This window comes from Harpegnathos saltator, unplaced genomic scaffold, assembly GCF_003227715.2.
Source record: "Harpegnathos saltator strain DR-91 unplaced genomic scaffold, Hsal_v8.6 scaffold295, whole genome shotgun sequence".
Classification (NCBI taxonomy): domain Eukaryota; kingdom Metazoa; phylum Arthropoda; class Insecta; order Hymenoptera; family Formicidae; genus Harpegnathos; species Harpegnathos saltator.
In genome coordinates, this window is record NW_020230089.1 from 18,920 (window position 1) to 42,324 (window position 23,405).

Here is a 23,405-nt window from a genome sequence, read left to right on the forward strand (position 1 = left end):
GTACGCGCCAAGCGCTTACAAGGTGTCTTTACGAAATGTTGCACTCCCCCCTCCATTATGGATTCTTCGGAGAGTTCGGCGTCCATTTGTCGTCAACGGTAATATGATCAGAAGAGCTTTTACTTTAACGAATCCTCTCGCATTCCGACATCGAGTACCTTCGCGATGAATGTTCGAACGAAAGTTTCGTCGGAGCAAAGCTGACGCAATGCTGAATGCCGGATGTTACATTTCTCTGTGCTCTAACGTATCGCTAAGATATCGCAATCTACATCGTGAAATCCGCCGCGCGAAAATCCTCGAGCGAAGTTATAAGCGATAACCCGATATTAAAACGAGATCGTCGTTCTTTTCAGCGTGGTCCCTAATAAACGGCTCAAAGGAGAGAGATACGCGCGTCTTCTAATCCGCTCTAGATGTGGAGGTTACGTGGGACGAGAGGGTGGGAAACGAGGCACCGTCCGTTCGCGCAACTGCGGTCGCACACAAGCGCGATAAGGCATCCCTTATCCCTTGGCTAGAGGTCTCTGAGCGAGCGATACGAAGGAAGGGCAGCTCGCGAGGAACGCGGGGTCGTGCCTCGATGTCGACGTGAGGATCCCGACAGGAAGTCGATTCGCGACCGGAGATTAGCCTCGTTCGCCTACCGCTCGTCACGAGGCAAGGATTGCGAAGTATCGAAGTGAACAGGTGGCGAAGGTGTTGAGCGCAGAGAAAGGAACGGCGAGTCGCGGCCGTTCCGAATGACCGAAAGCCCGAAAGCGCGGTGATAACGCGCGACGACCACACCGAGCAGAGATTGCGCGCGCGCGCGTACGTGTATGTGTGTGTGTGTGTATGTACGTGTATGATCGAAAGAGAACAACGACGGCACAACTCGTGGAAGCAAGAGGAAGAAGAACGGAGTCAACGAGAGCGGTACCGAGCGCGAGCGGTACCACCTGGTGGACGCAGCGCGAAGGGGTTGCGCTGAGGATAAACACATTCGCGCGTCGTCCCAGCAGGGGGTAAGGACACGGAAGTGGGAACGTGGTCGTCAGCCCTCGGCGTGGTTCTCGTTATCGGGTATTCCGGATACTTGGAACGTCGACGCGACGCGACGCCAGGCGCGGCGAGTGCGCAGGTACCGTTTCTCGTCTGGCTGTCCCTCGCTCGCGACGCGTGTGTGTATGTGCGTGAGTGTGCGTGTATGTGTGTACGTGTATACGTGACAAGTGTGACCGTTCGCCAAAGTTTCGCGGCTCGACGGAACACGAAGGGCGCTGCGCGGGGATGTGCGAATCCGGAGCCGAGGTGGCCACGTAACGCCCGAGATGGGTGTTTAACCTCGCGACGACCTGCCAAGCCAAGCGGCCGCTTTTACGAGGGCGTTCTCGCGTCCGCCACGACTCGCGGGCGACGCGGACGACGGGACGAGGCTGGGAGATCGCCGAGCACGACGACGAGCACGACGAGGGGATTCGGGGTGACGATGAGCGCGACGTCAGCGACGACGCATGTACACCCCGAGCGCGACAGGAGCACGCCGTGATAGGAGCACTCTGATAGGAGAGCGAGACACAGCACCGAGCCGAGCCGAGCCGACCCCCCCCCGGCAGCCGCGTCAGCTGGGGAAACGGTTCTCGTGGGTGTGTAACTGCCCGCTCGGGGACGATCGACTGCGTGGGCGTCGCGGTGGCCGTAGAGGCGCGCCGAGAAGCGCCATTGTCGTGTCGGCTGCCACGTGAATCGTCGCGCGAGCGTCCGCAAGTGCGACAGCAGCGATCCGACAAGGTAGACGCGCAGTGTATGCGTCCGTCGTGTGGACATCGCCATATCGCAGCCGCATCCCCGCGAACGACGACTACGACTCGCCGCCAGCCGGTGAAACTCGTCGGTGAACACGCGAGACGGCGAGACAGGCGAGACAACAGCGGACCCGCCTGCGGGATGGCGCATCGCGTCGTCACGGTGTCCGAGAGATAACGGACGCGGGCTGCGATACGGCGACGGGGGGTAACCGCGGACACGACGAGCTTAGCTTATTATGTGCCACGGGGTGTCGAACGGGAGCGCGAAGATCGAGTCGCCAGAGCGGAGTCCCATTTAGTGGCAGCGGCAGCGGCAGCGGCGGCGGCAGCAACCCAGTGACCCGTTTTCGCTTTCAATCGATGCGGTTCCAAAGAGTTTCGAAGGATCACGGCCTTCTGGACGCAGCCATTATCTGCTGACGGAATCCAACGGGGAGAATCTCAGGAGAGAGATCGCTCGTTGAAGAGGACCCGCGTTGCCCCGCTGGAGCTGAACGGAGGAGGAGTCGCGCGGCTCGCGCCGCGTATCGGCAGACCTTTCGATCCCTCGAGACGAGTGCTCGAGTACGCTCTCGCTCGTTGCACGTATACTTTGCATAATCGCGGTTTACGAAACGTCTCTCTTTCTTCTTTTCCTCTCGTTCTTTCTCTCTTCTCTCTCTCTCTCTCTCTCTTTCTCTCTGTCTCTCCCTTTCCTTTTACCACGGGCTTTCGCCCGTGACTGATCATCGCGCCGAGCGGATTTGATCAGCCGCGCGCTCAGAGCGAGCGTGTCGCGCGTGCTACGCTACGAGTGAGTCGCGTCGAGGAATCGTCCGATGGTGCATTCGAGCAACGCAGCGCGTGAGGCCGGGCCGCAAGAGAGAATGCGAGAGCCTCCTCACAGCCTGTGAACATGATTTGTCATACACATGCGACGCGCGGTAATCGTACGACGAGAGACACCGACGACGACGACGACGAGGAGGAGGACGAAGAGGACGAGGAGGACGACACCCGCTGCTGCCGTGGCCATGCCTCGAGCGCTCGCATGAAAGCAGTCCGACTACTGCCAGACTGTCGTAGTACGCAACAGCCACAACAGCAGCGACCGCGAGGAGGTAAATCCGTGCCGCGTGAGACGTCGCCGAGAGCGACGTTCGAACATCCGATCTCCGACCGTCGTCTCCTCCTAACGTTATCCCGCGTAGAGAAGACCACGCCGACGAAGTCATCGACCACGAAAAGCAGCTGGACGACGGCACTCCGTCGCGATTGTCGCGCTGTTCGCAAGCTGCGAGTGCGATTCGCGAGCTCGAGTGCTGAGGACACGACGAAGACGACGACGACGACGACGACGACGACGACGACGACGACGACGACGACGACGACGACGACGGTGCAACGACGATCGCGACGTCGACGGCGACATAATCCCGGTGCGTCGGAGGCGCTCGCTTACCCGCGTTGCGTCGCGGTAGTGCGGTCACCGGGTGTCGGATGACTTCCCCAGGACAACAACCGTGCCTCGTAGTCGTAGAACACGGGTATACCCGGCAGTATCATCCTGCTGCGTCGAGCGTCGTAGAAGAGCGCGGAGGGAGCCCCAGCGTCTCGGCGATAACGTCTACGTGTCGACGACGACGTCGTTGGTGGTGCGCCGGCCTGCCTCCTCGCGTCACGGCAAACTCCTGCTCGCGTACCCACGTCGTAACCGCCGTGCAGCCGCGTACCTCGTCGCCACCGTGATGGCGGAGCTACCCGACATATCGCACCTCACCCCCGAGGAGAGGCGCATCATAGAAAGTGTTATGATACGGCAGAAGCAGGAGGAGGAACAGGAGAATGAGATCATGAGGTAAGCGACCTGAGTCTGTGTGTATGTATGTGTGTGTGTGTGTTTGTGTTTAGGTGTGTATACATGTATCACGTACAGCCGCAGTCCCGTCTCGAAAATCTCGCCCGGACACGTGACGATCGCTCGCGTCGATCCCTTCGTATCGCGGATTTCGCTCGCGGAGAAGCAACGAGTCGCGTGCCGGTTGTACGTACGCGTCTATTTTCGCTCAGCAATTTTTTCCAAGAGAGGTAAGGATAAAGTAAGAGAGAGAGAGAGAGAGAGAGAGAGAGAGAGAGAGAGAGAGAGAGAGAGAGAGAGAGAGAGGAATAAGATTCGAGACTTTCGCATGCGATAGATTTTTATTAGACAGCAATTTTTGTCCACGCAATCGATGAGATCATTGATTAATGACCGGCTCTATTTAAATACCGATACCACGTGTCGCGACGACGTGATCGATGCCATTTATTTCGTTCTTTCTCGCGAAGCGTTTATAATCGAAGGTTCACAAATAGCGCGTGCGGAATGCATCTGTAGGGATTTGTTCGATTTGACGATGGTGATGTGCTGATAAATGTGCGTGTGCATCGTCAGGTCTTGGAAAGCGCGGATAGCTGTCTGCGGCTTTTTCGCGGCCGTGCGAGCGTGGCCCGCGACGGTTTCGAAACTATCGATGAAGGGTATTGTTTTACAAGCAGGGCGCCGGCTTTCACACGGGTGTATTCAGGACTTTCTATCGCGCCGGATATTGTCGGGTCGGTCAAATGGCTGTAATAACATTCGCGCGTACCGTGACGCGTGCGGTCGCTATTGTTCGCAGCGCGCTTTCGGTGATTGCTGGCCATTTTTATGTCGTCCGATGTGCCTTCGTCGGCGATACCGTGAAACTGCACGGCATCGGGACGGAAAGTATATCGGGAGCATTGGGCGTTTCGGGTTCGCTTCAGACAAGCTCTTGCCTCCCGCGGCTCGCGGATAATTGATACGTTGATCAATCGCGACATATGGAAACGTTCAAGCGGACGCGCGTTTCGACGCTCACGTCGATTTTCGACTTTGCACAGGTGTGTGCATCTTTGCGCGTGTGTGCATGTGTGAGAGACAGCTTTATATTCGAATATAAAAGAGACAGCTCTGTAAAATTAATTACTCTCCGCTGCGATCTTAAGGAGGATTCCGAGAAACATGAAATTTAGATGGGGTTATTCTTCTTTTAAGCGCTTACGTCACTTTTCGACTCGCACAAGAGACGTCATGTATATGTGTGTGTGTGTGTGTGTGTGCGCAAAGGACATCTTTATATTCGAATATGAATATGAATTTCTCTGTGAAATTAATCATTCACTGCGATTTTAAACATAATCACGTGGAATTTAGATGGGGCGGTTACTTCTGTGTTCATTAAGTCGTAAGTCCAGTTTGCGACTTGCGCACGTACGTTCGGAAGCACGTAATCGTGTGATTCGGAAAACCGTCAGCTCGATCGGCTTGGCGATCGCCGTCGATCGACTTCTCAAAAGTAGTCACGAACGCGAGTGGCGAAAGACGTTAATGGTCAGCCGCGTGGATAGCCGCGCGAAGAAGCGAAGTGAGACGTCGTTTAGTCGATTGTTACCGATAACCGCAATTGGCAGCCGGACGAAGTGACAACCGATCGATCGGATAAAGGTATTTCTTGACCAATGAGTCCGCTCCGGCTCGTTTCACCTATTTTCCCGGCTCACCTGCTCGTTAGTCCTTGACCGCTTTACACCTACATCTTCCATTTATGTATCCACGGCCCTGCACATGTTCCCGATTACCGCGCCGGCTCTCTCTCTCTCTCTCTCTCTCTCCCTCCCCCCTCTCCCCCTCTCCCCTCCCTCCCTCTCTCCCTCTCCCCCTTTCCCTCTCCCTATCCCTCTTTCTCTCTCTCTCTCTCTCTTTCTCTTTCTCTCTGCGTCGTCCCTTTTGTACCAAGTGTTCGGAAATAAAAATCGCTTATAATTGTCTTCGTCATCCGCAAATATCCTCGCCCTTGCGCCGCCTTCGACGAAAGGTCCCGCGCCTCGGACGACCGGTGGCTCGTCGAATATATACACGTTGGAATATAAAGTAACCAGCGAGCAGCGGTATATAGACGTGGGTGCACGCACACACCCGTGATCGTGACACTTTTCCCCGTCGATGAGTCTCGGAAAATGGACGAAGGATCTCGAGTACGATCCGACACGATCCTCGACGATTCTCGGCCGTCCCGAAAAAGCCATCGAAACGAGAAGAGTGTCGCAACGTTTCCCGCGACCGAGGGCGCGTATAAACCGCCGATTGACGATCTCGTTGACGAGCCGCTGATAAAAATAATACGACGGCTAATCGAGAACCGGTCGATCGATCGATCGATCGGTCGGTCGGTCGGTCGTTCGGTTGTGCTCCGCTTGGCATAAGCGACGATGACTGACCGGGCGGCGAGCGGTGACTTGAGAGCGTGCGTAATTACGCGAATAGAGAGAACCGGCGTTTTCTCGGCGAGGTGGCTAACAATAACCCACCCCGCGGAGTTGGGTCGGGGATAGGAGGGCAGAAGAGGGAGGAAGTGGGCGCGAGCGTTGCGCAGTGAACGGGTTTTATTGATAGGTCGTCGTCGACGGCGGCGGCGGCGACGGCGGTGGCGGCGACGGCGGCCAGGGGAAAACGGGAACGTGAGAAAGAAGGGAAAGAATAATGAGGGAAGCGTGCTGCGCCATACCGATGCGAGATCATGTAATGTAGACGACAAGTACGTGTAGGGACGCATGTAAAATGCAAGGCGACGAGCCTTGACGTGGCTTAGTAACGAGCTGCTGCAGCTGCATAGGGTATGCATAGGGGTATGCGGCTGTAGCTCGTGGACGGGGTGTGAAAGCGCCTGGATTGGCACGGTAAATTCTTGGGGGTGAAATATATACGCGCGCTGTGGATAGAGTAGCACACGTATCCGTTGCTGCTCGGGGGCGGAGGAGGATAAGTGAGAGATAGGGAGGGGGGGGGGAGAAAATAGGAGTGCAAATACCGTGGAGTGGCGAGACGGCCGGAGGGTGTTTTGCGTCAACGCAGGGAAAGTTAAGGCGGTGTATTACGTCGTTGCGTTAATTTATCGTTCGTAATAGCCATCTCGATTTCGCGGACACTCCGCGGCGGTGAGGCGCGCGCAGCCGGCTGAGAGTTGCTCCGTTCGCGATGTCTGTTTATCGTGCACTCGTCTGCCGAACGGGCTGGGACGCTTTCCTTCGACGCGGATTTCGAGGCGCACCCGACACTCGATTCTGTCTCGCTAATTACCAATTAAGAATAAATCCTCCCATCGGGAGTCGACTGTATTCCGAAATGCGCCGAAGATGACAGTTTTACGAGCGAGTTCTAATAAAGCTACGTGCGACACTTTCCGTCAAAGGGCGGCGCAAGGGCGAGGATATTTGCGGATGACGAAGACAATTATAAGCGACTTTTATTTCACGATACTTGATACAAAAAGGCGACGCAAAGAGAGAGAGAGAGAGAGAGAGAAAGAGATTACCGGCGCGATAATCGTCAGGATCAAAACGACTACTCACAAGGAATGGCGAGAGCTATGAGAAATTAATTAATTAATTGTAGCAGATGTAAATAATCACGCGTTGAACGTGTCATGTCGCCTCGTCGTTCTTCATCTCCGTCGTGCTCTTTTCTGCGCGCGCGAGCGTTTCCGGTAAAAGGAAAGTAGCCTCTGTAATAATGTAACATCGTCGCTCCATTCGTTTCCTGAATAGGATATAGGCTCGCGAGACGCATCGCTGCAAATTTCAGCCGGTAATTCCTCACGGGCCGCGACGGAAGGCGACAACGAACGCGCATTTCGAGGTGTCGGAAGTTGCTCGGCGCGTTCCATTACTCAGTCACCGCATTATCGCGCATTAACGTCTGTACGGTCTTTGTCCTGTTTTATAGACGCGCCTCTCGCGATTCACAACACTAGCACGACGCTACGCTAAGGCGGCCGCTACGATTCTCCCGCGATATTCTCTCCCGCGCTACTCCAGTGAACGTCGGCTAACGTCGATGTTACAATTCCCCACTCGACGTATGCATCGTCGCGTCGTTGAGTGCGAAATTATACAATATCAATGTAACGTTACCGTCACTCGCTGTTTACCGCGTCGCTTCCACCATGACGCGTATTAGGACGAGGCATCGACGAGCGAAACGACGATATCGCGAAACGTAAAAGAGTCATCCGTGCGTGTCGCTCTTCAGCCTCCTCATCCTACGATAAAGGAGAATCAATTTCTCGCGTGTCGCGACCTTTGCACGATTGCTCGTAACGCACAAGTGGCAGAGTCTTGAGCGACTCTTTGTCGAGTGTGATCACCGTTGCGTGCGCCGCTCACTCGATTATCGATAAAGTAATTAGAGAAATATAGGCGGATGTACGGTGCGCCCTCGGCGATGCCGCCGCCGTCACCGCTATGTAACGCCCGGCGCGCGCGCGCGACCGAGAGAGAGAGAGAGAGAGAGAGAGAGAGAGAGAGCGAGCTTTTGTGCCACCGAAGCGAACTTGAGATTTAGGTTACAGCGTCACAGGGGATGCGTAACGCGATTGTTTCCATTATTTGACGATCGGTCAAGGGTAAGAAGGGAAGGTCGGGCGTCGAGTGTGTGTGACTTCGAGGCGGTGTCCTTACGTCAGTTGAGACAGAAAATAGAACAGACGCGCGCGCGCGCGCGAGACGCGTCTCAAAGAGCAGCACGAATTATATTTCGCTCGGGTCACCTCGATAATAGCTCGAGGATTCGCTCTGGCCGCTCCACGGGGATGCGATGCTACGAGTACCGACTCGGTGAACGCTGCGAACGTCCCGCGAGGGCGACGTCGATGCGCGAGAACTCGTTTCAAGATCCTGCTCCTCGGCCGGAGCCGGAGCCGGAGCCGAGCCAGTGGCCTCGGCTGGTGCCTTTTTGGCGTGGCCACGCGATATGGTTCCGCACTTACTGAAACACAGCCGAGAGGCGAGGCCGGCACGTACGTCGCGGTGCCAACAACCCCCGATCGAAGCTCGACGGCTCCGATTCGCCCGTCGCGTACGCGACTCGAGACCCAAAACCCCAAAGGCCGCCGTGGATCGTGCCAAGTGCGCTCGTGTTTGCCTCTCCTTTTTCATCAGCTGGCAGCGGCACCACCACCTACGGCGATGTACGCCGCGTAGTCGTCGAAGGGGCGACGATTTTACGGCCGGCCGAACCGGCCGTACATACCGCCGCATTGATCGGCGACGCGCGTTTTCACACAGTCGCCGGTTTAATCTCGGGCGTGCAGGACAACACGCTTCTGAGTTGGCTTAATGGCTGCGAAAGAGAGAGAGAGAGAGAGAGAGAGAGAGAGAAAGAGAGAGAGAGAGAGAGAGAGAGAGAGAGAGAGAGAGAGAGAGAGAGAGAGAGAGAGAGAGAGAGAGAGAGAGAGAGAGAGAGAGAGAGAGAGAGAGAGAGAGAGCGGGCGACCGCAGGAGCGACGGTGGCGACGAGACGAAGACGACGAGGAGAATGACGTCGACGTCGTCGTCACGTCACATCCGGGGAGAGATTACGAGCGCAGCCGGACGCGCGGCTTTCTCAGGGGCGCGATAATGCGCGAGCCGGAGATAAATCTATGCGCGTTAGCTGTTATCTCGCGAGATTTGGCGAAACGCGAGTCTACATGCGGCAGAATTAGGGCAGAATTTTGACAAAGTCGACCAAGTCAGCTCCCCCCGCGCGAGCGCGAGCGCACGGGCGAAAATGTTCTTGATCGCGCCGATAAAAATTCCGCGAGACGACGTCGCGCTTGTCCTCGTGTCGAGGATTGTAGCGATTTTATCGTTCCCACGCGAGACGAAACATGCAAAAGTAGGAATCTACGTGGGCATCGGTGAAATTTTGAGTTAATTTCAGGTCTTAATGAAATGCTGACGTAATTTTAAGCGTTAAAGAAATGTTGAGTGTCTCAACACTGTTTCTCCTCACTGCCGAAGGGATTTTCTCCGGGGAAACTTGTGGATTCTTTCGCGTTATGGACGCGCTGCAGTATCCGTTCCGAGCGTTCTCAGCGTGTGAGCTTCCGCGAGTAGAATGTGCGAATAGAGCACGAACGAGCGGGGAGCGCTCGACATTCAGCGTTCCGTTCGGTTCCGGCTACGTCTTTAATGGTTCCTCCTTGTGCATGCTCGCAGACGAAAGCAGGATGAGGTGCAGGTCCTCGAGCAGACGATACGGATGCGTTCGGAGAAACAGAAGAAGGCGGGGGTGGAGCTGAACGCTACGTGTCACATATGCCTGAAAACCAAGTTCGCCGACGGCGTCGGCCACATCTGCAATTACTGCGACATCCGGTGCTGCGCACGTTGCGGCGGAAAGGTCACTCTACGGTCGAGCAAGGTAAGAGGACTCGAGAAAGAATAAACGGCCGGGGAAAAGTCGCGAGGTCAGATTGATTGAATCGTCGCGGACCGTCTCGTGACGGCCGCGGGCCGTCACTTCGTCCTTCCCTTTCCTTCCTTCGTTATATTACTGCATACGTAGAGAGAAACCTTTCGAAGGTCTTGACGTAAAAAGATCACATGGGAAAATAAAAATAGGAACGTATCTCCGTCAGGGGGTGGTTTGACGCACGATCATCGCGTTGATCGTGGCGCGTTCAATAATATCAGTCAAATGATACTCCGCCTCCGCGGGATTACGACGAAAGGATCTCAACGGGAGGAAAGAGATGAGAATAAAGAGACTCATGGTGCAACGTGACGTAGCGGTTCGGGGTGCGGTAGAAGTTTGTGTGCGTGTTTCAAGTGTGGAGAACAAATCAATCAGGCCCGCACTGCTCTTCGCAAGCTCGAGCGTTCCGCGAATATGGCGTATATCGCCGCTCGAAGGCAATATTTGTCGTCCCCTTGATTCTGCAAATTTCACCGCAATTTCCGTATTTTTCCTCATTTATTTGTCTTAGCAAACAAGCACGTACACAAACAGTGTACACAAATACGATACGGGCAGTCACCGAGTCCGCGTGATTCACACACGGCGAAATTTCGCGACGCAAAATTGAAATTACCGTACAACAAGCGTACAGGCGGCCCTTCGCTCGCCGATCGTACCTGAAATATCGCAGATACGCGCAAACTGCGCAGAAAGCCGCGGTGCGACTCGCAAACGTCAGTCTCATTGACGAAACTTTCCTCTCGTGTTCTCCGCGAGGCACATTTCTCTCTCTTTCGTGATTCACGGGATCGCGAGCCGAGCGAGCCGTTCGCCAGAATTTCGCGATTACCTCATCGCGCATCTACGTAGATAGATCTACGTAGGTAGACGCATTGGCGTATAACATAATAACGGCGATAACACGCGAAGATAACTCCGTCTCGATGACGACGACGACGACGGTGACGGCAGCGGGCGAATTTAGCGTCTGACAGAGCGGGCGGCGCTGCGCGCTCGTTATCGAAGTGACGCGGCACGAAGCACGGCATCGGCATCGGTACATTCACAGTCGCGATCGGTGGCTGTAAATGTCAGCTTCCCGGAAGCAATGAAGAGTCGGCGAAAGACACGTAAGAGGACTATAACCGCGTGTGTCATCGCGAGCACGAGCTCGCCCGGAAACGGGCGACACGGTACGAAATAATAATTGACCTTTCGCGTAGCATGCCAGACCACGTCGATTAACCCTTATCGCGAGCACCAATATACACCACCGGGCGGTAATGCCGTCACTTAAACAACCGAGACGGTCGAGCGAATACATCCCTTCCCCATTTACATAGTAGGCGGTATTTTGCCGTTCTCGTTCGCTCGCCGGCTGAGCGCAATTTCGACCGGATTTTCATCGACGGAGATGAAGGATTAACGTCCGGTGTGGGTAGAGAGCACAACGTGGCGTGGCGCGGCGCTGCGCGCGAATATCGGCTGTGCTTTTAAAACTTTGTTATTATCCGCGCGCTCGTTTCCCATCCTGCCGCCGTCGTATCCGTAGATATTCGCGCGCGAATTCTCGGCGGCCGACATCGTCGTCGTCGTCGTCAAATTCGCATCTGTTCCGTGCTAACGCGGTTATCCTCTCTTTCGCAAATATTATTCTCTCACCTCCGTATCGCGTCGGTTACCGCTGTCTCTGTGTGTGTGTGTGTATGTGCGCGCGCGCTTACATATGTATTCAATTTAACGTATTCGCGAATATGCGCCCATCCTGAAATTCTCCATCGCCCCGAATTACACAAAAATAATGAGAAAGACAGAGAGAGAGAGAGAGAGAGAGAGAGAGAGAGAGAGAGAGAGAGAGAGAGAGAGAAAGGGAGGGAAATTCGCGGATTGTCGCGCGATGAAATGCGGCTGCGCCACTTATTAGCGCGGTCCGAGCGCGAAAGCGCGTTTAATTATGTTGTCGGCAGCGACGACGGCGGCAATGGCTTCGTGGTCACTCGCTATACAGAGAACACACAAGTGTCGTCACGTATACGTGACTTCCCGATGGAAATGCGAGAACGTACACGTCTCGTCGAGCCGAAACGTAACGCTGGATGTCGCCGTTATTTTTAGCCCGCAACTCGGACTTTATTGATCTCCATATCTTCTGGGTTCTATTTAACGAGGCGTTCCGCGACTAATTCGTCGCGGGCACGATGCTCGATTATAATTACCGGCAGAGAGAACGGCAGAAATCGATGCGACTCGATCCTTCCGTCTGGAAGCGTCCGCTCGCCGCGCGTGTACGCGCGTCAGCGCGGCTTTTATCCTGTCGCGAGTTGCCTCTCGGTCGCCGCACGTGCACCACCTTTCATCCCTTTTCAGCCTGCGGACAAAAACATCATTTTCCGGATTATTAAAAGTAATCCGAGCGCGCTGATCAATGACGCTCGCGTAAAATTTAACCGCCACGGCCAGCGCTCGGCTACGCACGACCGTCGAGGCCGGCGGGTGGGGTGATTTATAGTAAACCCCGTTGCACACACGTGCGGAGCGCACGCTACGCACGCTTCGTCACGGCCGCACGCAAATACACATGATGACAAACGTCATCGTCACCAGAGAGAGAGAGAGAGAGAGAGAGAGAGAGAGAGGGAGAGAGAGGGAGAGAAAGAGAGAAGACACGGGTCGTTACGATATCATCGATCCAAGCTCGCGCAACGACGCGCGCGTCGTTCAGCCCGTTGTACGCGCCGCGAACGAGGAAGGAGCGGGTCCTCCTCGCCGTTTCCTGTGCACGCGGACCGCCGTTTAATTGCGTCCCGCGCGAAAACGACGAAATTACACGTTTGTCGTTCGAGGCGAATCGATACCGACCGTATGCAGCCTCTGCGATCGCGCTCGTCACGTCTGTGCATGCCGCCGCCGCCGCCACCATCGTCGTCGCCACGGTTTCTTTCCTCCTTTCCACGGTTCCTTTTTTCCGCCGTTGCGGCTTGGACTCTCTCTCTCTCTCTCTCTCGCTCTCTCTCTCTCTCTCTCTCGCTCTCTCGCTCTCTCTCTCTGCGTGGGAGCCTATGAATGGGGCGCGTCCCTGCGTGACGTCACTTGCGGCGCTGGTTCACGGGGGAGGGAGTGGGCTGCCGAGGGATGAGGGTGCGGAGGTGTCGGAGGAGTGGGTGGCTGGGCGGACGGTGAGACGCTGGGCGGAGTGCGGGGGATACATGACGCAACATATTGATCTAAGTTTGGTAGGGTGCGTGGTGGAGGAGCACAGCGGTAAAGGGGAGGAAGGAGAGAGGAGGAGGAGATGGCGGCGGCGGAGGGCATGCGAGCGAGCGTGTGAGGAGGCGTGCGCGGCGGCGGGGAGGCGGGGGAAGATGCATGCCATCCGTCAAATCTATGCTCCTGCGGGATTTGTCAATGCGTGCGGACTTTTACTCGCCGTCGCAGCGCCCGTAGAATCGCCGGCGCGGCAGGGCGGCGGCTGACAGACGGCGGTCTTTGTCTCAACTTCTCCCCCCCCTCCCTACGTCGTTGTTGCCTTGCGCCGCGGTTACGTGGGATCGAGACAGCTGTGGCTGGCTGGCTGGCTGGCTGGCTATGGTAGTAGTCGACAACGAAGACGTGAGAGAAAAAGGAGAAAGAACAGAAGGGGAGAGGGAAGGCTAGATAGCTCGGAGGGAGGCGACGAGGGCGCGGGATCACGAAGGGAGACGGAAGAGTAACAAGATCTGAGACGTCACGCGACGTACAATGGAAAACGCGACTCCGAACATCGAACGTCTCGAAGTCGAATTGCTAGGCGGAAGCAAGATCCTCGGGGGGGGGGGGCAACGTGTCGAGCTCCTCGGACCTGTTCCCGGAGATGAGCCGGAGGAGGTCGCGGACCACCTGCGCGACTTATTCACGCAGGGAGTCTCGGTTATTCTCGTGAGTTTCATTGGTCGGAATCGCCGAGTGGATTTCTCTCGGACCATTTCCGGTAACATGCGGCAATTAACGCGTAAAATATGATCGAGCGGTTCGTCAGGTTAGCTTTCGTCCGAGCAACGCGACCGTGCCTGAATTTCCGACGGGACGAGTCGTCTCTCGCGAATCTGTCGGAAACTGCGGACCTCGAGAAACGATTTCGAGCGGGCGTATGTGCGATAAAAACGTTCTCGAGGACCACGAGGATCCTCCTCGCGGGATGATGCAGTGATGGCGGCTGCGGTATACGCCGAGACGATATGGCAGTAAAAATGCCGATTCCTGGGAACTATTCCCCGGCGTTTACGAGCCATTTTCGCGAGCATTTTGTTTATCTGCGCCCAGGACGACAGCTCCTTCTCCGCTTAGAGGTTATCGAGCACACTCCAATGTTACACGCCCCGGGCGATGTATGTGTGACTCTCGCCGATGAGACCCGACTCGTCCGCGCACTCCAAGTCTCGTGCGGCTCCAAAAGTCGGCCGCGCTGAAAATATGACTCCGTCGTCGCGGCACGACGCGGCGCGACGCAGGCCGTAACGCCGGTCGTCGAGGCGGAATCGCCACGGGGTGGTTCGGCGGGGCTGTTTACCAGGAAGAATCGCAGACAGTTTCGGAAATATACGCGACAGCACGAAGCACGAGGCACCGTGAAAGTCGTCGACTCGTCGCCGGCTTCTTCGCGCTCGCGTCACTGGCGAACCGCGCGGCGTCTTCGTTATCGATCAGCGAGCTACTCCAATCTTCCTTCATCTCCTCCTCCCCCCTTCTCGCTCTCCCACGATTATAGAGACTCGCGCGAGCATTATTTCTCCGTTTTACATATCGCAAAATCGTGTGCAATCGCAGACATCTTTCCCACTCCCTCCCCCTCTCTCTCTCTCTCTCTCTCTCCCTGTCTCTCTCACATAAGCGTTCCCGCTTTCCACCTTCTCCCACGAGAATCTCGCGGCGTCTGTCATGCTACGTCGACGTCGCTCGCGTGACTCGCCGAATTGTTCCGAGTTCCGATTAAATGACTATGCATTTCTTCATTTTGAGATTACCGCGTCTCTCTCTCTCTCTCTCTCTCTCTCTTTCTCTCTCTCTTGAGTACGGAGAGGCGGGATAAGTGCGCGAAGCGCTGGAAAAGATGAAAGTCTTGCCTTGGGAAGGGTTTGTCTCCTTCTTTTCTTCTTCTTCTTTTTCTTTCTTTTTTTATTTTTTTTTTATTTTTTCGAAGCGCAACGCGACAAACTTTTACGCTTGTTTTCCTTTTTTGTTCCGATGAAATGCCGTTACCGCTAGCTGTTACTATTAAAAGCGCAATTCTACCACTCTGAGCACCTGGAGCGGATAGTTTCCTCAAGCACAAAGGATCGGCCGAATCGGCGCGGATCGTTGGGAAAAATCTATCCGCGTTCCGTGAGAGTTATTTTTGATACTTTTTGCAGTTCAGCAGCGACTTCGAAGGAACGTGTGTTTCTAAATGAATGTTTGCGCGAACTTTCGAGCCATTTCGAGACATCAGCGCTTTGATATCCTTTTTGATAACGTCCCCAGTCGAAATTTTTTTTCTACATTGCATGCGGAATTCCATTGATTGGATCATGGAACAATAATTAATATACTGGTTATGTTATTGAAAATCAAAGATTGAGAAATCAAGAGTCAAATGCGGATGGAGTGTCGAAATAATCGGATATCAAACAGTTGTGAAATATAAGTCGTGCAGATTCATCGATGGCCCTTCAAATTGGGCGAATTTCTTATTTTTATTTTTTCGAAGCGCAACGCGACAAACTTTTACGTTTGTTTTCCTTTTTTTGTCCCGATGAAATGCCGTTACCATTAGTTGCTACTATTAAAAGGGTTAACGAAGGGTTAAACAGGGTTAATGAAGAAAAGAATTTTGACACCATCACGTTGTTCAGTCTCTTCTCTCGCGCGAGGGTGCCGTCGCGAAAAATACACTCGCAACGCGACATCGTTTTGCGGTTTCATCGTTCGACATCGTTCACGATTTTCCGCGGTCGTTGTTTCCCTCCGCTCGAAAGGACCGGGCCGGACGTTTCTCGAGATATATCTCGCAATGATCAATAAATACCCTATTCTTCGTTTGCCCTTCACAGTCTCGCGACATTTCTCTGGGGGATCTTTCCCAAATAAAATTTTTGGAAAGAAACAGTGTTCACGTAGGCACAAAATATTTCTTCGGCAACTTTCTTTCTCTCTCTCTCTCTCTTTCTCTCTCTCTCTCTCTCTCTCTCTCTCTCTCTCTCTCTCTGCTAGCTCGTTACAAAGTAACATCCACGAAGTAACAAATTTCATCGTAAAGTCTCCAGTTTTCCACGTCTCCGCTCTTTCGTAATTTCGCGCGCGGCGCAAGGTACTTTCTTCCCGTCAGTTTCGGAAGCAAGAGCGCTATTTCTTCGCGGTCGCTTCGCGTGTCGGCGTTATCACCGACAACAAATTGTAGGCGTCGCGTGTAAAGCGCGGTAACGAATACATCCGATTCTCGCGGCGCCTCGAATGCGCGCGCGCACGTAATACCGGACGCGGAGGTATTAACGATCGAAAGCTCGCTAAGAACCCCGGCACTTTGACTTAGCAAGAAGCATCTGCCGCTTCTCAAGTGACGGCCGTTCCGTCGGACCGACTGGGGAATACCGGGGACTACTCTCGTTCTATATGTGGGACACCTGAAAACTTGGCCGGACAAAGTATAAGCGTCGTGACGTTAATATGGATCTATGCCGCCTATCGGCGGTAAGATGCAGGGGCGCGAAGGTCAAAGTTATCGAGCGTCTGTTAAATGGAGTAAGTAGATAAAATTGCGTTTCTCACGAAACTTTCGACATCCTCGCGGTCTTCGTCTCCGTCTCCGTCTCCGTCGTCGTCGTCGTCGTCGTCGTCGTCGTCGTCGTCGTCGTCGTCGTCGTCGTCGTCGTCATCGTCGCCGTCGTCGTCTCACGACGCGCGCGCACCAAGACACTTGGCGCAAGTTTCGCGAATGAAATTACAACGTAAGGCGCGCGCGAGAGCGCGACATCGTCGAGCAGAATCTTCATCGGCCGTTTCACGCACTATCTACATCTCCACGACGCCGTGGTTCCTCCTCGCGTAACCGCAGCGCCGATGATAAGCGCAGCGCGAGACACACGAAGCGCCCGCGTGTTCTCGCTCGTTCGTTTGTCGGTTTGTTTATTAATTTCGCTTCGTCATTAGACGGGTGTCGCCCTCAAACGATGATTTGCCGATAATTTGCTGATAATTAATAGCGCAGCGAGAAGGCATGAGAGAGAGAGAGAGAGAGAGAGAGAGAGAGAGAGAGAGCGGCGATGTGCTCGCAATCTGCGGGAGTGGCACGGCCGGTAGATGCCATTTGAAACTACGCTGATTTCCGCGTGTGTGCAAACTGATTCCCAAAATGAGAGCACTTTGTAATTGCGTCAGCTTGTTTCAAAGGCTCGGCCCGTCATTTACGAAAGCCCGGCTTGTGCACGTACTCACCGTCCGTCCGTCCGTATTATGCTCGATAGCATGATTCCGGCAGGGGGAGAGGGTCGGTCTTCCGAAGTGCCTCCGATACGATGCTTCGTCGTCGGCAGCCGGGAGCGAGCTCTACTCGGGTCTGAAGGGCGGTCTAAGCACCGATGTCACTCCGCGCACATAGACGATTGTTGTCCGACAACCGAAGCTGTTATGACAGCCCTCGGCTGTTATTTCCGGCTCGCGGCCGCGATCTTTCTTCTCTCAGCTCCGCTCCGCTCCGCTCCGCTCCGCTTTCTCTCTCGCTTCTCATCTCTCTGTCTTTTCTTTTTTTTCCCGCGAATGTCTATTTTTTCTCATCCATCAGGTGGTCGCCGCACGGTAAAGAAGCCGATCCTTTTGTTCTGACAGTCTCATCGAACTATTTCCTTTGAGAAACGACGCTCTAGTCGGGAAAGTGGAAACTCCGTCGGATCTAGTTGATGTAGTTGATGTAGCTTCGCTCCTCGAGCGATCGAGGCGGGAGAGACAGGGTACTGTCTCTGCGATATTGCGATATTGATGATACTCGATCGTGGTAGAGACAGATTGATAACATAATGAATTCAATTTGTCCCGCACAGTTTCTTTTCTAACGTAATAACTACGCTGAAAGAAACATGGAGGAGGAGGATGTGTCACGTGGGTATTTTTATTATAATAATATAAGAATTATATTCCATAAATTAATGAGAGAACTAATGAGGAAACTCGTATCGGTCGATGTTTTCGAGTCGCATCGCGCGTCGAAAACATTAATAAGAAGTAATTCGGGCATTCGCGAAGGATTTTACTCGCGACTCTCGCGTTAGTCACACTTCCCGACATCGCGTGTGAATCGCGTGCGGGGCAAATATTACGTGCGTCGTCGGCATTCGTAGTATGACTTATCGGATTGACTTGTGCGAGAGCTCGTATCGATCGTTCGCCGGTGCTCGAGGTATCGGAGCGACGTCAACGCCGATGACGACGCCGGTTGAGTCGTCGCCGCTGCCATTGTCCGCCTCGGCGGCGTCCTCGTCGTTCGGACGGCGAGGCTGCGTGTGAACACGCTGTCGCGATAAAGTAATCTGAATTAATTGGCCCCTAATTAATTAATGCAAATCGCGCCGGCGCGCGGTCGGATCCGCCAAATTAATGACCATTTACGCCCGAACACGTAGCGCCGGACTCTCTCGAATCGTCGCGCAGCCAGCCAGCCAGCCAGCCAGCCAGGCCGAGACAGCTCGAGGATCTCTCCTTCCCGTCTCCTTCATGTCTTATTCTTCTTTTTTTTTTCCAAGTCAAGTCATGAGATAGCGCACAACACGTACATACGTATGCACGTGTTGTAAGAAACGCCTTTCGGCGGATGAAGGTTGCTGGAGAAAGCGAAGGGAGACGGCTGGAACGGGGTTGAGCTCTTGACATATTGCTACCTAGGCAACTCGAGCAAGTGCTCTTCAAGTTGTTCCTGCCCGCGTCTATCTCGGCCGCTACCTCCCTCGCTCGGCCTTCTTATTCCTCGTCCTCGCCCGCTTCTCCACAGCGGGCTCCTCCTACGAACGAGCTGTCAGTCCGCGCCGTGGAATCGTCGGTATCGCGAGTATCTCGATCGGCGACCCGTTTTTTTTTTCAAATACGCATTCGTGGAACGTTCTCGCCGCTCGCGCTCGCGAGGGGGACGCTCGAGATCGAGCCGCTTCGCAGTGGCGACTTGAGGCTACGGTAAGATAATAAACTCGGCTGCTCGCGCACACACGCACACACACGAGGTCCATTTTCTACCGTACTCCTCCTCAGCGCTGTATTTTTACTCCTCATTTCGCCCCTGAAATTCTCCCTTCCGATCGCACCGTCGAACACGCTAAAAGCTTCCCGCTAATTCCTGCAGAAACATTTAACGGAACGTGCGCGACCTGCTCGAGGAACGTGCCCGAGGGCGACTTTCTCCGTCTCCTCTTTCTCTCTCCTCTCTCCTCCCCGCGTTCTCTCGCGGCGATCGCTGGAGAAGAATGCGCACCGGGCGATTCTGTCTCGAACGAGAAGCAGGACCCGTCGAGAAAGTCGCTTTGTCGCGTACCTCCGTAGATCGATAGATTCGTAGTGCCAGCTGTAACATAACCTCCCCCGGAGCTTCCGATATGATGCACGCTGACACCAGAGAGTGCTGCACGCTGCTGCACCGAATGCCGCAGCGCCGGAGTAGGGAGAACGATCGAGGGATCCGAGGTCGAACGCCGTCAGCTGACTGGCGCAGGAGTGGGGGCAAGGCCGCGTTCCATCACGCACGCGAGTGTTTACCAACACTTCCCGGAACGCGGACTTATCGCCCATCCACGCGCCATGTGACTCTCGGCAGCATGTGCTTCCGAGCTCAGCTGGCGCGGGCCGAGCTTCGCTCGGGCATCGATCGAGAGCCGTTCGATACGTTCATCGATGAATCCTCACTTTTAAATGTCGTGGCGCCATGTATACGGTATGTCCTTTATTTCGCTGCTCTGTCTTTTAGATTTATCTTTTTTTCGGTAATTATCGAGAGAGAGAGAGAGAGAGAGAGAGAGAGAGAGAGAGAGAGAGAGAGAGAGAGAGAGAGAGAGAATAGGGCCTCCTCACCAATTTCGCTGAAACTTTGTACAATTGTGTATTTTGGTGCGTAGAACGCGATTTTGAAAGAAAAAGTGTCGCTCTTAAACGGATCAAAGGTTCTGTTCTTTTTAATCGCAAAGTGTAAGATAGTATATACAAGTGGGGGAGAGACGGAACCCCTTCCCCACACTCCCTCCTCAAGAAAATTCTAACCTAACCTAACTTATTGCATCTTTATATATTGTTGAGCATAAGTTAAAAAAAATGTTAATCTTTTCAACAATGCCCAACAATATAGGCCCATATTCTGGATAATTACTTTTCTTTGTAAAATGGCTGTTTTGTCCTTTATTTTGTCCAAAAAATATGGTCCCTGGGTAAATATATAGAAAAGGATATATCTCACCGATTTTTTTCATTTTGAAATATGTTATAAAGGATGAAATTCTGAGTGACTTTTCCTAATACAATTATATGAGGGTCGCTTATAGTTTCTGAGATATTCGACTTTAAAGTTTTATAATTGTACGTTGAAATATATTTGAAGTAGAGGTAAATATATAGAAAAGGGTACACCTCACCGGTTTTTTTCATTTTGAAATATGTTATAAAGGATGAAATTCTGAGTGACTTCCTGATACAGCTATATGCGGGCCGCTTATAGTTTCCGAGATATTTGATTTTAAAGTTTTGGAATTTTGATTATCCTGGAATTAAATTCCAGATATCATAAGCTGACGTTATTTACAGTACAATCCAAACAGTTAATCCAAACATAGTGTATGCATAGAAATATAGGAAACAGTATATATAAGCGGGGGAGGGGCGGAGCCTCTCCCCCGCACTCCTTCCCCAAAAAAAAATCCTAACCTAACCTAATTTATTGCATCTTTATATATTGTTGGACGATGTTGAAAAGATCTCCTTAAAAGCCATAACACCTAATTATATGTAGATATTATAATAAGTTAAGTTGAACCAGGTGATAGATCTTAAGAGAACTTTTTTCAACAATGTCCAAAAATATATAAAGATGCTATAAGAGTTAGGTTAGGTTAGGATTTGTTGGGGCGGAGTCCCTCTCCCGCTTATATGCTACTGTTTCCTATATTTAAAGTGAATGAAAACTGCTTGTCTGCTTCAAATATACTTCAACGTACAATTATAAAACTTTTGAGTCAAATATCTCAGAAACTATAAGCGACCCACATATAATTGTATTAGGAAAAGTCACTCAGAATTTCATCCTTTATAACATATTTTAAAATGAAAAAAATTGGTGAGGTGTACCTCACCAGGTGAAGTTTCTATATATTTACCGGTCCCTGTAATACAGCAGCCATACGTCTTTTATTTAAGAGGACAGTCGTTTATTTCACTGCTCCATTCTTTAGATTTTTTTTCTTCTAAAATGGTTATTTTGTCCTTTATTTGGTCCAAAAGAATATGATCTTCGTAGCTTTGAAGCAAGGACCTTTAGCAAGTTGAGGTTTCCGACAGCTATACACGCAAGATCGTTCCCTCTCCGGATGGACGTTAGCCGCATCGGAATTTCGCGGACGATCGTCCGCGAAAGTTGAGATTCATCGCGACGGGGGATCCGGGAAATTACAGGGATTTGGATCGCGACAATATTGCGAAGCTTGTTTTCGTTCTCAGCTCGCCGAGGTGTAATCGTGGGAGGAAGGAGATAATAATGCGCACGATGTTGCGTTTTGCGGTTAGACGCGGCGAGAAGCGCGGGTGTGTATACAAATCCTTCGTTCGCGCGCGAACACACGGGAAGTCACAGGTCAAGATGCATCCTCGTAGAATATCGCGACGAGAACTTCGGGAATTATTCAGCCGTGTTGTCAGCGAAATTACGTATCGCGATATTGCGCGCGGAGGTCGGGGTGTATATATGGTATATTCGTCGGACGAGAGCAGAGCGACAATTTAATGTGTATATAATAATGTCTTGAAAAAGAGGAACGCGAGTGACAGCGCTCGGAGACGAACAAGCCAGGTTGACAGGCGGTCGGTCGCTCGCGTAGCTTTTTCCTCGCGATCGTCGGCGCGGGCTCGTCGTGCCCGATACGCGAACGCGATAAAACGTCACGGCGTTAATTAGCGCTTGAGACACTTGAGTTCTTACGCGGCGGATTAACGCGGCGCGATATCCACGCGATGCCGGTACCTCGTCTCGATCGCGCGCGCGAGCGCGTTATTCGGAAAACCGTCACCGATCTCAGCGTGATTTACTCAATGAGAACGCGCCGGTGGCCAGCGAAGTGTTATCGATGAGAGTTTGGATGGGCATTGTTTTGTAGTTTGCTACTAAACGCTCCATCCATCAGCCGCTATCTTGATGAAATATTCTACTAGTTCCCATTCACGCGGCGCAAACCGCTTGACTCGAGCGGCAGTTCGAGCTAATTGTGAAGCTCATTGTCACAGCACGACGCGACGCGACGGTCTGAGAACGCGTAGTCTGCGCGCGTTTCATTGAAAAATGGAAACACTTCAATGAATCGCTCCATAAACGCGAAACCCCTTACTCCGCCGCGTAATCGTCGCTCATCTGATTTACTGTCGGCTACGACGATCCGAGAAATCTGCCTCGTCGTCCGTCGATCTTCACAACCACCACGAGCGTTTACAGAGAGGAGCTCTCTCTCTCTCTCTCTCTCTCTCTCTCTCTCTCTCCTCTCCGAGGACGAGACGAAAAGGCGCGAGAGAGGCCGCGATCGTCCTAATCGTCCATGTATAAGCGTATCCTACGAGCGGGATTTCTCTTGTTACGCTCGCGCCTCTCACCTTCGGATCTGCTCGATTTAATTTAACGTTCTGCTCGAATCCTCGCGGGGATTTGCATAAGAATATAACCCGAGGCGGCGGCGGCCTGCTCGGAGGTCCGCGCAGACCGAGACTTTGTTAAAGAGGAATTTACAATTCTCCCCGTAAGGAACCGTGGTGAGATTTCAGCAGCCCCTGTGGAGCGGAGCGGAGCACAGGGATGATACAGGCAGAATCGAACGATCGTTCTATTAATGCTGCAATAAATGCTGGAAATGCTCATGCTTATTCGCCTCTTCCCCTCCCCACCGCTCCTCCCACCGATATTCTCAATTCCCTTCGCGAATTACTCGAGGAGAAACGATCGTGGCCGCGATCGCGAGGCGAGCTCGCGCGCGAAACTCTACGCCGAAGAGGCATAGACACCACGCCGTAGTCGCCGGTATCTTTCACTTCTGTAATCAATCTCACGTCGCTTTATACATTCCAATGAGCTCGGTAACCGGGCGCGACTTCCTATAGGTAATTTCCTATTAATACCCTCG

General features: G+C 53.1%; 1 protein-coding gene across 3 annotated transcripts in view; it reads left to right on the forward strand.

Annotated features, from left to right (window-relative positions):
* Window positions 1-351: 351 nt before the first annotated feature.
* Window positions 352-23,405, forward strand: part of Rim (Rab3 interacting molecule) — a 76,166-nt gene continuing 53,112 nt past the window's right edge. For 2 of the 3 annotated variants that reach the window (XR_003113052.1, XM_025299884.1), the window contains exons 1-2: window positions 3,518-3,627; window positions 9,810-10,014. Coding sequence is in view for 2 of the 3 variants with exons in the window: in XM_025299884.1 (XP_025155669.1) it covers window positions 3,518-3,627; window positions 9,810-10,014 (315 nt within the window). In the remaining variant the exon portion in view is untranslated. Of the gene's footprint in view, window positions 3,628-9,809; window positions 10,015-23,405 lie in introns of all 3 variants that reach the window. The other variant, XM_019843969.2, reaches the window with a different exon arrangement.